The sequence below is a fragment of the Rhamphochromis sp. 'chilingali' genome (assembly GCF_963969265.1).
Source record: "Rhamphochromis sp. 'chilingali' genome assembly, chromosome: 2".
NCBI lineage: Eukaryota > Metazoa > Chordata > Actinopteri > Cichliformes > Cichlidae > Rhamphochromis > Rhamphochromis sp. 'chilingali'.
In genome coordinates, this window is record NC_137930.1 from 1,420,963 (window position 1) to 1,437,410 (window position 16,448).

Genomic DNA, 16,448 nt, shown 5'->3' on the forward strand with positions numbered 1-16,448 from the left:
CGCAACACCTCATCCAGGAGGCATCCTTCCGAGATGCCCGAACCAGCTCATCTGGCTCCTTTCGATGTGGACGAGTAGCAGTTCTACTCTGAGCCCCTCTTGAATGACTTCACCATGATGGACTGGTACAGCGGCTCATCACTGCAGCTCCAGTCCCAATCCATCCGTCGATCTCTCATTCCCCTCTTGCTCACTTGTGAACAAGACCTTCCTCAACGTAGGGCAGCAACTCATAACTTTTGGTCATTTCCAGCCAGCGTACTGGGACCCACAAACAAAACCAACAGCTGGTAAGGTAAAGATTAGTAATAGTTTCTTTTATTAGGCCCCAGTTGGGGACTGGTACTGGTCTGAACCCATTACTACTGACTATTAAAACTCAAAACCCATTCTTCAGCAGACCAAGCATCCTTTTATTTCATCATAGGAGTCGATCAGACAGGAACAGACAGTGGGTACAATAAAGGTCAAACTGCACCATGTGTCAACTTCAAACCACAAACCGAGGCCACTCCCACTTTCATTACACCTGAACAAATGCTCAAATTACCTAATGACCCTTTACTAAAGTACCTGAGTATTACCTCACCAGAAGAAACAGACAAGAATACTTGGCTGGATCGACAGCTTACACAGCCAGATCTAATAATATGTCCGAGTGTGTGGCCCGCTCCACAGCACACTGTTCACTGTGCCTACCGCATTGGTGTGGCTGTAGCTCAGGAGGTAGAGCAGGTCACCTACTGATAACTGGAAGGTTGGTGGTTCGATCATTGGCTCCTCCAGTCTGCATGTCAAGTATCCTTGGGCAAGACCTCAAGTTGCTCTCCGATGTATTTATCGGAGTATGAATGTGTGTGAATGTTCTTAGAAAGCACTAAGTATAGAGAAAGTGCTTGCGAGAATGGGTGTGAAGCTGGCATGTTGTATACAGTGCTTTGAGTACTCCGGGAGAGTAGAAAAGCGCTATATAAGAATCTTATCATTTTCCACGATGACAGGCCAGGCTTCGACTGCATTTTGCAGCTCCAGATGAAACTGAGCACTGAACAGAATTTCACTCGTCTCGGACGGCAGCCTGTCTGGCATGCTCTCTGCTTTTTAAAGCTACTTCACTCTTTTTTGTTCCTTTTATTTATTCTTTGTTTTCCACTACTTAGTTCATACTTCTTGCACAGTCAAGTAATCTTTTATTCACTTGGAAACGCAGTTCTCCTAAAACTACAACTCCTCTGTGATGACTGCGACGCCATTCTGCTCCTTTGGCTACAGCTGCTGGGACTCAGATGGCATAGCCGCGCTGGCGTTCAGCACGTCATCCCCACGATGATCAAGAGGAACTACCACGGCTGCAGAGCCGGGAAAGCAGGATGACTGGAGAGGAAAAGATTTCGTCCTGCTCTCCTGTCAGTAGTGACTGGTAACGTCAGATTGCTGGTGAATAAGATGGACGAGCTTGCGACGCCAACAAGGACATGAAACACTGCATAAAAAAAGTTCCTGGACCAGGTGTGTGAGAGCAGACTGGGACCCCGGATGTGTGCAATACACACATTGAACTGTTAGCAGTGAGTCTTGAACTGTATTATTTACTGCGAGAGGTTCCCCTTGTCATAATTATCATTGTTTAAATCGCCCAAGGTGAATGACATCATCAGCTCGGTGACAGCAGACCTGAATCGAAGCCCGTTTATGTTTGTGGGTGTAATGTGCGATTTTAACCACACAAATCTACCGTTTTACCTACGTTCAAGCAATAAAACCAGAGACATTAAAACACTGGACGCGCGTCCAAATGGCTCTTTGGGTGTTAAAGGTTGCTGACCCCTGGTTTAGACGCTCTCCACGGTTTCATCAATCAGTGCTTCCAGGACAGAGTGATGATGACCCAGAGCGCATCTTCCACGGCCAAAATTGAGACGCAGTCATCGAAAAGATGTCGCCAGGCAAACTCCCTCGGCACATCATCACCTGCCACTTTACTGACATCCTGGAGTCAATCAACAAGCGATTGTCCAGTTTCAATTCGAGGCTGTCCCTGATGGCACCTTGGGAGAGGCTTACAGTTACAGGAGCTCTGACCAACTTCTGTTCTTTTAAATTATTTAATTTCTTTTCCTTGCTTTTTTCACTTTTTCCATGTAACCTGTCACAAGAATGCTAGCCAGAAACAGCTTGAAGTTATTTCTGTGTTATTTGATCATATACAGACTGTTTAACCCCAGTATGTGGAGAGCAATCTCAAACATCGGCTCCATTGTTTACACCCGGGATCAGCTGTTAGCCCTTAGCAACCAGCTGATTCACCCCAGAGAAAGACCAGAGATCCCCAGGGAGTTACGGCGGAGGAGACGGGGCTGTAGAGCTGGAGCTAAGTGTCAAGAGTGGAAGACACGGTACAAACCATCTGTACCCATGACGCTGTCACCTACCTGCTGCATTGGGGGCTTCTCTCATCTGGAGAGCACCAGGTGCGCTGTTATTTCTCCAGTGCCTTGAATACAATCCAACCTTAAGTGCTAAGGGAGAAGATGCAGGGAGCAGGAGTGGACCATCAGCTGTCCTCGTTGATTATTGACTACCTCACCAGTAGACCCCAGTATGTGAGGCTGTGGGACTGTGTGTCTGAGGTGGTAGTCTGCAGCACGGGGGCCCCACAAGGAACAGTGCTCACCCCTTTCCTCTTCACCCTGTACACTGCAGACAGACCGGTAACCATAGTCAGTTTTCTTCACTCCAGAAAAGAATCCACTTCACTCCCCTTTTTCCTTTCTCTTGCTCTGACACTCTTGCATTAACATTTGCAATTGATTAACAATAGATTATGTCAAATTGCTAATGCAATGTGATGCCATAACAGCTAAAACACAGTCACTCTCTTCTAATACGTTAACTACAATATTCCCAGTTTATTTTTTACATTTTTATCCCCATCTCAGTTTTCTTTCATCCCTCCAGCACACCCTTGTCCTTGTCCCCGGCCCTTCTTTCACTGCATGGATCACCCGTTTCCCTATGCAACCACAAACACATCTCTCTGCAAATGGTAAATGGCCTGTATTTATATAGCGCTTTACTAGCCCCTAAGGACCCCAAAGCGCTTTACATATCCAGTCATCCACCCATTCACACACTGGTGATGGCAGCTACATTGTAGCCACAGGCACCCTTGGAGCGCACTGACAGAGGCGAACAGTAGAGTATTACTTCCTGTTCCAATACACAGTGCTGTTTTTGAGTAGCTTATCTGCATAGCAATTTAATTAAAAACTTCTGTTAACTATAACTTCTGTTTTCATAGTATAATCCTCACGTGTTTCATCCGAAGCACATTTCTGTGTATTCACTACCTAATTTATAGCCAAAGTATTCAGTTACTGTGTCTGTACGCTAGCTTAGCTCATAGCCAACTCGCTAGCAGCATGGCCTCTTCACCTGTCCCTCCTGCACTTTCCTGCTCATTGTGTCAGATGTTTAGTTACTCCTCGGCCTCCTTTAGCAGTAATGATACTTGTAACAAATGTAGCATATTTGCAGCTCTGGAGGCCAGTGGTGGAGCTTAGACAGTTTAGGCCAACATTTTGCTGTGATCTTTAATTTGACTTTCTAGTTATAATATTCATTATTTTATGTTATAATGTAATATGCTGTGCTCCATAAATTGATCCTGCTTTGTTGTCTTTTGTGTTGTTGTAAAGTGTTGGTAGATGTCGTAAAGGGGGTGTGTATTTGCCCACATGTGGGGGCGATGAAAGCTTAGGCAAGTAAGCAGGACGTGGAGCAACAGTTTTCTGACCGTTGCCGTTTATTGTGGTTTCGCTGTAACAAAAGGAACGGAAACGGAGCTCCCACCAGAGGCCTTTGTTTTGTATTTTTCGGTTTCTATGGAACAAATAAATTTTCTCTTTTGTTTTAAACATTTGCCTCATTTTTGCTACCAAAAGGCATACAAGCGATTCAAGAAGAGCACGAGTCAGAATCTTTACGTCCCACAGAAGCGGCGTGGAAGGACCGAGTTTGCCGCTACAGCCAGGATTACTGAATTAGAGACTCTGCTTCCCACCCTTCATTCGCCCGTAGCTAGCCATGTCCCTGTAGCTGGTGCAGCCGAAGATAGCGTAGGCCCCGCTAGCTGTTCCCCGGCAGACCCCAAGCAGCTGGGGAAAGAGGGCGGCTGGGTGACTGTGAGGAGGAAGCATAGTCCTAAACAGAAGCCCCAGGTACACCACCAACCTGTTCATGTGTCTAACCGTTTTTCCCCCACTCGGCGACACACCCGCCGGGGGTCTAACTCTGGTAATTGGAACAATACAGTATCCACATCTGAACCAAAGAGTAAAACAGTGAAATGTGGATTATTAAATATTAGGTCTCTCTCCTCCAAGTCTGTTAGGACATGACTTAATAATTGATCAACAAATTGATTTACTCTGCCTTACAGAAACCTGGTTGCAGCAGGATGATTATGTTAGTTTAAATGAATCAACACCCCCGAGTCATTCTAACTACCAGGGGGGGTGGCAGCAATTTTTCACACCAGCCTATTAATCAACTTGAATTAATCTGATGCTTTTCCTGCAGAAGGAGAGTTTTCCTGCAGAAGGAGAAGGAGAAGTGAGGCAGCAGGTGAGTAAGTGACGGAAGTGACGGACAAGGTAAGCGACTCATGTTGTAACTGACGTCAGATGCCGGAGATTTTGGCGGAAAATTAAAGCAAATGGTAGTTTAGATTTGAACAAATTCATTCAAGCTTCAGCATTACCAAATACACTTATCAATTGTCTTATAACTAACACTATTTGTCTAAATAAACACCCTGGAGAACAACGAGGAGAGTTTAGAGACTCTCCAAGATTATATTGATCAGTGCTTTCAGGATCTCGTGATGAAGAAGACCCCGTGTGCAGCTTCCCCGGCCAAACCTGAGACGCCGTCGTCGAAAAGACAACGCCCGGCAGATTCCCCCGGCTCAACATCGCCAGCCGGCAAAGATATTGCCGACATATTGGAGTCAATCGACAAGCGATTGTCCAGTTTCGACGCAAGGCTGTCCTTGGTGGAGATTCTTCACCGAGAATTTAAATGCTTGCGAGAATCCCTGGAGTACAGCCAGCAGCAGGTGGAAACGCTCGCTGCTGAAAATGCCACGCTAAGGGAGTCGGTGAAATGTCTCACAGATAATGTTACCCAGCTCAATAGAGAAAATAAAAAAAATAAAAGAAACAGTTATCGATCTACAAGCTCGTAGCATGCGTGATAATCTGGTATTTTCTGGTATTCCAGAAGCCGCTGGAGAGGACGCGGAGACCACGGTAAAAAGCTTCATCAAAACCCACCTGAAGCTGCCGGAGGACACTGTGAAGAACATCGTCTTCGATCGGGTACATCGCCTCGGCCCCATTCGGGCTACGGCCGGGAGACCACGTCCTATCGTGGCCAAATTCGGCCACTTCAAACAAAAGCAACATGTGAAAAGCCGCGGCAGGGAATTAAAAGGAACGGACTTCAGCGTGAACGACCAGTTCCCCAAAGAGATCTTGGAACGACGCAGGGTCCTCTTCCCAATCCGACGCGGCTTCATCCAGAAGGGCTCCCGCGCTGTCATCGCTGTGGACCGGCTGTACGTGGACGGACAGCTCCACCGCGACCCCAACATCACTCCGTGGCTGTATTAACCTCACACCAGATAAGAATCAGCTACACCATTTCCCTATCCACTCACACTAACTTGCATTAACATCTGTTTAACTTACCAGCATCAAATCGCATCTTAAAGTGTGATTTCATAGCAGAATTAACACCGTCACTCTCCGTCAGTGATTTAATTGGAATGTTTACGTTTTGTTTCTGTTTTTTTTTTCTTCTCGTTTTTTTTTTTTTTCCTCCTCTCTTTTCCCCCTCTTGGTTTTATGCTGCTCACCCCTGTCCTTGGTTTCTTTCTTTATTCCTTTCACTGCCTCGATCACCTGCTTCGACACTCATCCACAAACATCCTTTATTTCGACACATACGCACCATGCGCTCAACGGCAGCACATTTACATCAGTCAGACAGCGCACACAGTCGTTTAGGATACACACACTTAAGCCAAGCCTACTCATATTAGTAACTATGCATACACAAAGTCAGACTCAGGGAGCATCTCGCCACACATTTTCTCTCTCTCCTTCTCTTTATTTATGAACAAGTGACGTATTCTCTCCACCTGTCTAAGCGACGCACACAGCATACATCCCTAGTTATACACAAACATCTATGGGTACACTGAGGTTCATTACATGGAATATAAATGGAGCTGGCTCCAGAGAAAAGAGGTTAAAAATATTTAACCAACTCAAAAAACTACAGGCGGATGTTGTCCTATTACAAGAGACCCACAGACCTCTTAGAGGTTCGAATGAACTTAAAACACCGGAGTTTCCTAATGTGTTCTCAGCTTGTTATAATTCTAGACAAAGGGGAGCAGCAATTTTAATACATAAAAATATTAATTTCACAGTACTCGATACAGTTATAGATCCAGAGGGCAGATTCTTAATCATTAAACTATCTATACTTGATAAAAAGCTATGTATTGCAAGTGTATATGGTCCAAATGTTGATGATCCCTCATTCTTTCACGGTTTTTTCAGTGCACTCTCTGAACACTTAGATGGCACACTTGTTCTTGGAGGCGACCTCAACCTTGGACTAAATGAAGACATGGATAGGCTCAATACAGCGGGAACTCAGCGTAATTGGCAGTCCACAAATATAATCAAACAGTATATGAGTGACTTTGGTCTTTGCGATGCATGGCGCTCCCTTCACCCCACCAGTAAGGAATATACTTTTTTCTCACATGTCCATCACTCCTACTCTCGTCTGGATTATTTTTTGGTCAGCAGCTCACTGCTGAACGACATTTCAGACACTGAGATTCACCCTATAGCTGTCAGCGATCATGGTCCTGTATCTTTAACACTAATGCACAAGAATAATACTACGCCAAGTAAAAACTTAATATATCACTAATATATCACTACTTAAAGATGAAGACTTTATTAAATATTTAAAAAAAAAAAGAATGGACTCTATATTTAGACTATAATGACACTCCCGAAACATCAGCTTCTGTTCTATGGGAAGCAGGGAAAGCTGTGATGAGAGGTAAAATAATTTCTTTCTCATCACATAAAAAGAAAAAAGAAAACAAAAATATTCAGGAATTAGAAAAAAAACATCAAATCACTAGAAGAAGCCTACGCGTCCCACCAAGATCAGGAAACATTGAACAAAATACGCAAAACAAAACTAGAATTAAATGAGATAATTGATAAAAAAAACAAAATTCTTAGTACAAAGACTACGCCTACAAAATTATGAACATGGTAATAAATCCGGTCAATTTCTAGCAAACCAGCTAAAAATAAATAAAGAAAAAACAACTATATGTGCTGTTCAAGATTCATCTGGGAACACAATATATGAACCGATACAAATAAACAACATTTTCAGGGATTTCTATAAAACGTTGTATTCACCACAAATAAACCCATCTAAAAAAGAAATTGATCAGTTTTTGGACAACATAACTCTTCCAAAATTATTGGACACTCAAGCAATGGCACTGGATTCACCACTGACACCAGGTGAACTCCAGGAAGCCCTGATAAGTATGCCCAATAATAAGGCTCCAGGTCCAGATGGCTTTCCTGCAGAATTCTACAAAGAATTCTGGTCGATTCTAGCACCAGTTTTCTACAGAACGTTGTTGGAAATTAAAGAAAAGGGCAGACTTCCATCAAATATGAATTCTGCAAACATTAATCTCCTGCTAAAACCAGGCAAAGACCCTGTATATCCCTCAAGCTATCGTCCAATATCCCTTATAAATGTAGACCTTAAAATAATCTGCAAAGCTCTCTCAAAGAGACTGGAGAAAATAACCCCCCTCTTAATTCATCCTGACCAAACTGGTTTCATAAAAGGTAGGCACTCATCAACAAATACACGTAGATTACTTAATTTGATGGACTACTCATACAGTAAAAACCTAGAAACTACAATATTCTCTTTAGACGCAGAAAAAGCATTCGACAGAGTTAACTGGAAATTTCTATTTGCAACTTTACACAAATTTGGTTTTGGATCCTCTTTCATAAACTGGTTAAAAATATTATATAATTCCCCAACAGCTTGTGTTAGAACAAATGACCAGACATCCTCCAGCTTCTGTCTCTTGAGGGGCACCAGGCAGGGATGCCCACTCTCCCCTTCACTGTTTGCAATTTTTATTGAACCACTAGCAGCAGCAGCAATTAGACAGAATTCAGTAATTAAGGGCATAAAATGCAAGAACGTGGAACATAAAATCAGCCTTTATGCGGATGATGTGTTGCTTTTTCCCCAAAATTCACAAACCAATATCTCTGGGGTGATTGAATTGATAAACTCTTTTGCAAGAATATCAGATTACTCAATTAACTGGTCAAAATCTACAGTTCTACCGATTAATTGCTCCCTCCATAATTCCTCTTCGACACCACTGCAATCGGGAAATATAAAATATTTAGGTATTAATGTTTCTCCCAAGCTTGCAGATCTAACTAAATTAAACCATATCCCACTTTTAAAGAAGGTAGAAGATGATCTGGCTAGATGGAAATGTCTACCCATATCACTCATGGGAAGGGTTGCCGCTATAAAAATGATGGTCTTACCAAAAATAAATTATTTATTCTCAATGATCCCAACTAAACCGCCACAAGATTGGTTCAGATCTCTAGATTCATGTATGTCCAAATTCCTTTGGAAAAATAAACCCCCACGTATAAGCTTAAAAACACTACAAAAGACCAAGGATAAAGGAGGACTAGAACTACCTAACTTTCAGCACTACTTCTTAGCCAACAGGCTTCAGTTTATCTCAGGATGGCTAAAACATACCCTCTTAGATGAACCTTGGCTAGATGTAGAACAAGCACTCTGCAATAATCTAGAGATCTCAGACCTACCATTTATTAGCTCAAACATCCAACAACATGAATGCTTTAAAAGTATCAACATCAGCTCTTCTCTGACAGCATGGTGGGAGTTTCTAAAAATAACGGAGTCTTCATTAATCCCATGCAAACATACACCTATCTGGAACAACCCTGACATATTACAAAACAATAATATGATAAACTTTTCAGATTGGAGTGATAAAGGAATCAAATATTTAGAACATATACTAGAAGGAACAGAATTTATTCCATTTGACAGACTAGTTACACAATATGGGATCAACAAGAAGATTTTTAGAATATCAACAAATTAAATCCATAGTAAAAAAGAAATTTAACCTCAGTCAAGTTGAATTACAAACACCACCAAGTGTGGTTCAATTTCTTACTCTTAAAACCCCCAAATTACTATCCAAAATATACAGAATGCTTTCTAAAACAGATGAATCAATATCCCTTCCTATTGCAAAATGGGAAGCGGATTTATCAGTTAACTTAGACCTAAACTTCTGGTCTCAGATTTGCTTAAAAACCTTTCATCTAATTAGAAATCCCAGTCTTCAATTAATTCAATACAAAATATTACATAGAGTGCACTGTACAGGTCATCGGATGTTCAAGATGGGCTTTACGTCTACCAACAACTGCTCACACTGCCAAACCAATTCACCGGACAATTATATCCACGCTCTTTGGTTCTGTCCACCAGTTCAGAAGTTTTGGCGCGAGATATGTGAAGACTTATCGAAGTGTCTGAAATGTAACATTCCAACTTCCCCCTTAGTGTGTTTGTTGGGCAGCTTAGATAATGTCACTTCAGAAAAGAATATCGCCCATATGGTTTTCACTGCCCTATGCATAGCCAAGAAAACAGTCCTCATGAACTGGAAAAATAAAAATAATCTTAATTCTAACCAATATAGAAATTATCTATTAGATTACATTAGTCTTGATACAGCCTCTGCCACCACATCAGATCAATTGCTCTGGGCTCCTTTGATCAGCTCCATCACCTAGTGGGGGTGGGGGGTCATAGTTTGGTCCCGCCTTCACTGTTGTGATTGGTGTGGGGGTAGGGACAGGCTTAGGGCGTCGGGGGGTTCCCCGGAGGCATCTTCCTTGGGGGGCTCAACCCGGGGTAGCGGTCATGTCCGGTTAGGGGCTCTGTTGGCTCTCAGGTGACTGTTTCTTCGCGGCTGTGTGCAGCGGGGCTAGGGGAGGGTCTGTGCTGACGGACGTGGGTTACTGACCTGGTAGCCTGTCTGCCCCTGGATGGGTCCGGGATGGGCGTGAGGTTCTGGGGGCGCTCCGTCTCTGGGCTGGGGCCCTGGCCGGGCCTCGGGGGCTTGGATCCTGGTTGGTGTGTTGCCGGGGTTGTGGGCGGGTGGGTGCATGGGGGCCCAGCCCTGGAGCAGTGTGCCGCCGGTGCGTCGAGCCACCTGGGGGGCTCTTCAACTGGTGGGGGAGATTGTCACATCTTGCAGGAGCTTTCCTCTCTTCAGGAACTCTCTCTGCAGGAGGGGGAGATACAGGAGAGGTGGAGGAAGATCTCAGCCTGGGCGTTTATTGTCTCATGTAGTCTGGAAGATGAGTGGATGGTGGGGTGGGTGCAGTTTTCTCTGTGGTGGGGTTGGGTGGACTGTCCCGGGCTCTGTGGGGCCGGGGGGCGCTGCTGCACTGGGCCCCGGTCTGGATGGGCCTGGGCCCCCTTTCCCTGGCGGGTCGCGGAGTATGGGGGTGCCTACTGGGGTCAGCGGGGGAGCTGGCCCCAGGGAGGAGTCACTTGCTCCTCCCTTCCTTCCCTCCCCATCTGCCTCTCTCTTCCCGCTCCACCACAACCACCCACACATGCAGGGCCTTGGAGTAGGGGTATGTCACCAGGGTGCAGAGGAGGCTACCCCCCCCTCTGTCCCCTTCTGGCTGCCTCTGCCTCAATTTTATCCCACAACTTAGACATTCACATTACTCACACTCTCATTACACATACATATAGGATCTTGGGGGTGGGCACGATACACGGAGTCCAAAGTACCATCAGGGTGTACACCCCACCCCTGGCGTCGTTGCCCACCTCTCAATGTTAAATACACTTAGACATTGAGGGCTAGCAGGAGGGACCATGCGCTTACCTGCTGCTCTCTGGCAGGTAGCTCCATGCATATATGAAAAACAGTCGCAGGGAGTGTGTGCCTTTGGGTCGCCAAAAAGAAAATCAGGCAAAGCAAAGGCTGTCAGACGCTGTATCTGGATAGTGCTGGACCTCCGAAATCTCAGCGAACTCCAGAGGGTATACAACAGTCTTTCATGCGCATCACGCGTTCCATGGCTGCAAACTCAGCCAAACCATCGTTGTTTATCAGTGAGATTGATCCTAACAGACCAATTGTCACTGAGATGCTTCATTTGATGTTTCCTATGCCATGCTTCCAAGTTTCTTGTCTAGGTTTTTCTTATTGTTTGTTTAGATTTCCCAGTTTAGGTTTGTGTTAATTTTGCTTCAGTTTGCCTTGCCCTTTGTTTGTACCTTTTTTACCAGCCATATTAAACGGCTCGCTTTTTGTTAACATTCAAGTTTTGTTCCCTGTTCCTTGGAGTCTGCATTTTGGGTCCTTTTTCAATTCATACAGTCTGCCCTCGCCAGACTGTGACAAATTGTCACTGAGAAGCTGCATTTGCTGCCAGTTCGGAGAGAAATGCCAGCAAAGAAGAAAAGAAGAAAACCCCCTGCTGTCTGATCATTTCCTGATAACATTTACAAGTGACGGAAGTGACGGACAAGGTAAGCGACTCATGTTGTAACTGATGTCAGACGCCAGAGATTTTGGCGAAAAAATTAAAGCAAATGGTAGCTTAGAATTGAACAAATTCCTTTAAGCTTCAATTTTACCAAATACACTTATCAATTGTCTTATAACTAACAACATTTATCTAAATCATCTCCAACACCCTGGAGAACAACGGGGAGAGTTTAGAGGCTCTCCAAGATTATATTGATCAGTTCTTCCAGGATCTCATAATGAAGGCTCAGAGTGCATCTTCCCCGGCCAAATCTGAGACGCAGTCATCGAAAAGATGTTGCCCGGCAGATTCCCCTGGCACAACATCGCCATCCGGCAACGACATAGCTGACATCCTTGAGTCAATCGACAAACGATTGTCCAGTTTCGATGCAAGGCTGTACTTGGTGGAGATTCTACACCGGGAATTTAAATCCTTGCGAGAATCACTGGAGTTCAGCCAGCAGCAGGTGGAAACGCTCGCTGCTGAAAATGCCACGCTAATGGAGTCAGTGAAATGTCTCACTTAAAATGTTACCCAGCTAAATAGAGAAAATCAAAATATGTGGGTTTTTTTTGTAAGACATTTCATGAAAAGCCGCTGATTTCTTGTGGTTTTACTCGGAGCTGTGTCATTTTGTGTTATTTTGCTTGCAGGGCTTCAGTTACTTGATGTTCTGCCAAAGCTGAGGGAGCAGGAGGATGAAGACTTGATTATTCAGTGCGAAGCTTTTGAAGAGGCGATGGCTGAAGATGAGGAAGAGCTCCTGCGAGTGTATGGGGGCATTGATATGAGTAATCACCTGGAGGTTTTTACTACACTTTTTAACAAGGTGAGCAGCTCCCCAGCCTCTCTCCAGCTGTTGTCCATCCTGCAGACGTTGCTGGTGCTGGGACCAGGGCGCCCTGACATCTGGCTGGCTCTGGAGGCCATCACTAACAGAGCCATACTGCTCGCCCAGGACTCTCAGATGGAGTCCTGTGAGAAGATCATGCAGCGGCTGATGGCTTTTAAAAGAAAAAGCTGCGACGATCGGCACGAGGTGGACGGACTGCGGGTCAAAGTGGATAAGGCTGTGCAGACGGAGCTGGATCACCCGTACACGGAGAAGCCAAACACCGTCCCCTAAAAGGCCACTGTGTACCTCTGTTCCACCGCCACCACCCCCTCTACCGCCCTCTAACCAGTGCCCGCCCCCGCCGCCTCCACCGCTACCTGGAGGGTTTGCTGGTCCCCCGCCACCTCCTCCATTGCCTGGAATGGCACCACCACCACCACCACCACCACCTCCTCTGCCCTTTGGACCAGGGGTCCCCCCTCCTCCCCCGCCCTCACCAGGGATGGGTGGTGGGCCACCACCGCCTCCACCCGGCATGCCTCCTCCGCCTCCACCTCCAACAGGCATGATTGTGGCCCAGAGTAGCCAGGCCCTGGGCTGCAGCGCGCCCTCAAAGACAAGCCGCTGTCCCACTCTGAGGATGAAGAAGCTCAACTGGCAGAAACTTCGCACTGTTACTGATGGTCACTCCATGTTTTTAGCCCAGTCCAGTTTATTGTCAATGTGTACTCCAAGGTATTTGTGGAGGACTATAAATACCTTGGAGTACACATTGACAATAAACTGGACTGGGCTAAAAACACCACAGCACTTTACAGGAAGGGCCAGAGTGGTCTCTATTTTTTGAGGCGACTGAGGTCCTTCAACATCTGCCAGAAAATGCTGAGGATTTTCTATGAGTCTGTTGTGGCCAGTGCGATCCTCTATGCTGTTGCATGCTGGGGGAGCAGGCTGAGGGTCGCAGATGCCAACAGACTTAATAAACTGATCCGTAAGGCCAGCAATGTTGTGGGGATGGAGCTGGACTCCCTCAAGGTGGTGTCGGAGAGGCGGATGCTGTCCAAGATAAAGACAATGTTGGATAACACCTCCCACCCACTCCATGACATGCTGGTCAGTCACCGGAGCTCGTTCAGTGAGAGACTGAGATTACCGAAAAGCACCACTGAACGACACAGGAAATCATTCCTGCCTGTGGCCATCTCCCTGTACAACGCATCCACTTAACACACTGTTTGCTGCTACAACTACACATGTTTCTTTTCCAACTATTTATTTATAAGTGATGTATGTATGTATGTATGTATGTATGTATGTATGTATGTATGTATTGTACTATTCTTAGTGTATTGTCTGTCTTGTCTTAATGTTGGTTTAAAATGGAGCACTGTAACAAAAAAATAATTTCCCCCAGGGATCAATAAAGTATTCTGATTCTGATGTGGGCCTCGGTTCAGAAAGAGCCGCCTCCTCACGAGCCCGACTACAGCAGCATCGAGCAGCTGTTCTGCCTCCCGGTGGCCGAACACAAAGACAAGGGGGCAGCTGCTCCTGTCAAGAAGGAGCCTAAAGAGATCACGTTCATCGACCCAAACAAAAGCTTGAACGTAAATATATTCCTCAAGCAGTTCAGAAAGTCTCCAACTCTGCGGCGGAGGTGAAGGAGCAGTATGCAAAAGTTCTTGAGTCAAATCTGGAGTTGTTCGGAGAACTGGCTGTCTATTTACGTGAAGATGCCAATCAGCTGTCACTGGAGGAACTCTTCGGTACCATCAGGACTTTCCAAGGACTCTTCATCAAGGCGCTGAAGGAAAACAAAACTCGGACAGAACAGGCGGCCAAGGCTGAGAAGAGAAAGAAGCAGCTGGCAGAGGAAGAGTCCAAGAGACAGAAAGGAGAGAATGGGAAAATAATATTTACGCGATATCGAACTCTCAGAAAAATCAACCTTTGTGCAACAATGGAGACTCGGAACCAGTCTTCATCGCCAGTCCATGCATAACCGCGAGTGAGTGTCTGCCTAATGATTTCAGCGATGTTTTTGAGTACAGTCTATCAGATTTTTAATATAGTTGATACCCACCACACCAGATTGTCTCAGAAACAACACTGATTCAGACATAGGTTTTGAACAAGGCTGCATAACAGACTCGCAAATATCACAGGCATACGACGCATACTTAAATACAGCAAACACATCTACTTTTGATCAGACCCATTCTGCATCAAAAAATGATATATACACCATCTTTGATGCCAAACTCAGCCAACATCAACAAGCAGTACAGAGGGATGTGCAAGAAATAGCAGCTAAAGTCAACCAACGTCAAGAAGCAGCACCAGGGAACTTGCAAGAAATAGCAGGGGTTCTAACTAGTATCCAGCAGACAATAAACAATACCTCGGGTTTATTAGATCTCATTGATACCAGCTTTCTAAATAGTTGACTTTTAAAATCCACACCATGGATCCACCCCGTAAATTATTCAAACACAATGATGGTACCTCCACTCGAGCTAAATGGTTTGACTTTGAGGGTTTTAACCATGCGGCTGCACAATTAGTAAGAAAATGTCAAGTTTTGCATGCAAGACTTTGTAGTCTCGCAGCAGCACGCAGGGCAGTGTCTAATGCGCGTCCTTGTCCAACTCATTCTGAAGCAGTTACTGATGATGCTGTTGATCAACCAACCGAAACATCCGGATTTGCCTGTAGCCACAAATGTTACTGTTGCAGGGACTGTTGTTACTCAAGCTACCATCGATTGTCTTATTACTGGGGCTTCTGTCACGCCTGAAAGGGTGTGTGCACCTAGCACACATGCTTATCTGGGTGCTACTGCTGCTACTGCAGATGCTGATGCTGTTGCTGACGCACCACCACACAACCCCTCAAACAATGGAAATTCCTCAAGTGTTAACCACAAACAGGTGCTCCAGTAGTAGAGCCCATTGTTCAGTCTGGGTCTGGCAGTCAGTCATCATAGCATCAGAGAGATACCCAATTTCAACGCCCGAGAATTGCGCGAGCGCCTTGATTTTAGGGACATAAGTCTTGATGATCCAGAATAAGTGCCAGAAAGAGTTAGAAGCTGCTTAGCTAATGTGAGAGCAGTGGCTGGATCTCAGCAGGGCTTTGTTCTAAATGTGGTCCTGCGTGGGCCCTCGTTGGCTTCTGATGTTCAAGCTGTTTTAAATCCTGATGATCACTATGACCCTGACCTGTTTCTCGACCAAATAGCTCAAGTTATGCAAAGTAATGACGAATCCATCGGTGATGATGAATTAGAGTTTGTCACGGTTGCACAAAACAGTAGCGGCGGGGCTCGCTTAAAACTGGCAAACATCCCTTATGAGATTCTCTCAAAGAAGGGTAAACATTTGTACACACCAGACAATACGCACAACAATTTGTGCTACTCCCTTTGCATAGTACATTCATTAAACCCAACAGCCCCCCGAGCATGAAAAACATGCTACTGCTAAACAGTTACATGCTCGAGTAGGTCTATGCGACACACAGACAGTATCATTCTCTGATGTCTGCAAATTTGAGAAGCACCTAAACATTAAGATAGTAATCTATTATCACGCAGCAGGGCGTAAACGTCTGCTTAGTTTCTTCACACATGATGAGCCAAATCCAAACACTGTAATGCTGTACCTACACAACGAACACTATCACCTGATTGAAAAGCCAACAGCTTTTCTCGGGGCATCCTGTGTGTGTAATTTCTGTTACAATACATATGAAACACCGCTCTATCACAGCTGTAAACATAGATGCAACGTATGTTTCACACTCCGTCACCACCACAGAGGTCCCACCGTGAAATGCAGTGACTG

At 45.1% G+C, this 16,448-nt stretch overlaps 1 protein-coding gene across 1 annotated transcript; it reads left to right on the forward strand.

The window, feature by feature from the left end:
- Nucleotides 1-12,413: 12,413 nt before the first annotated feature.
- Nucleotides 12,414-14,605, forward strand: LOC308392305 (inverted formin-2-like; the record flags this gene model as incomplete). Its single annotated transcript, XM_080875278.1, has 4 exons — nucleotides 12,414-12,885; nucleotides 12,953-13,296; nucleotides 14,030-14,260; nucleotides 14,380-14,605. The coding sequence occupies exons 1-4, from the start codon at nucleotides 12,508-12,510 to the stop codon at nucleotides 14,603-14,605; spliced, it is 1,179 nt and encodes a 392-aa protein (XP_080731404.1). The 5' UTR covers nucleotides 12,414-12,507.
- Between the last annotated feature and the right edge of the window lie 1,843 nt (nucleotides 14,606-16,448).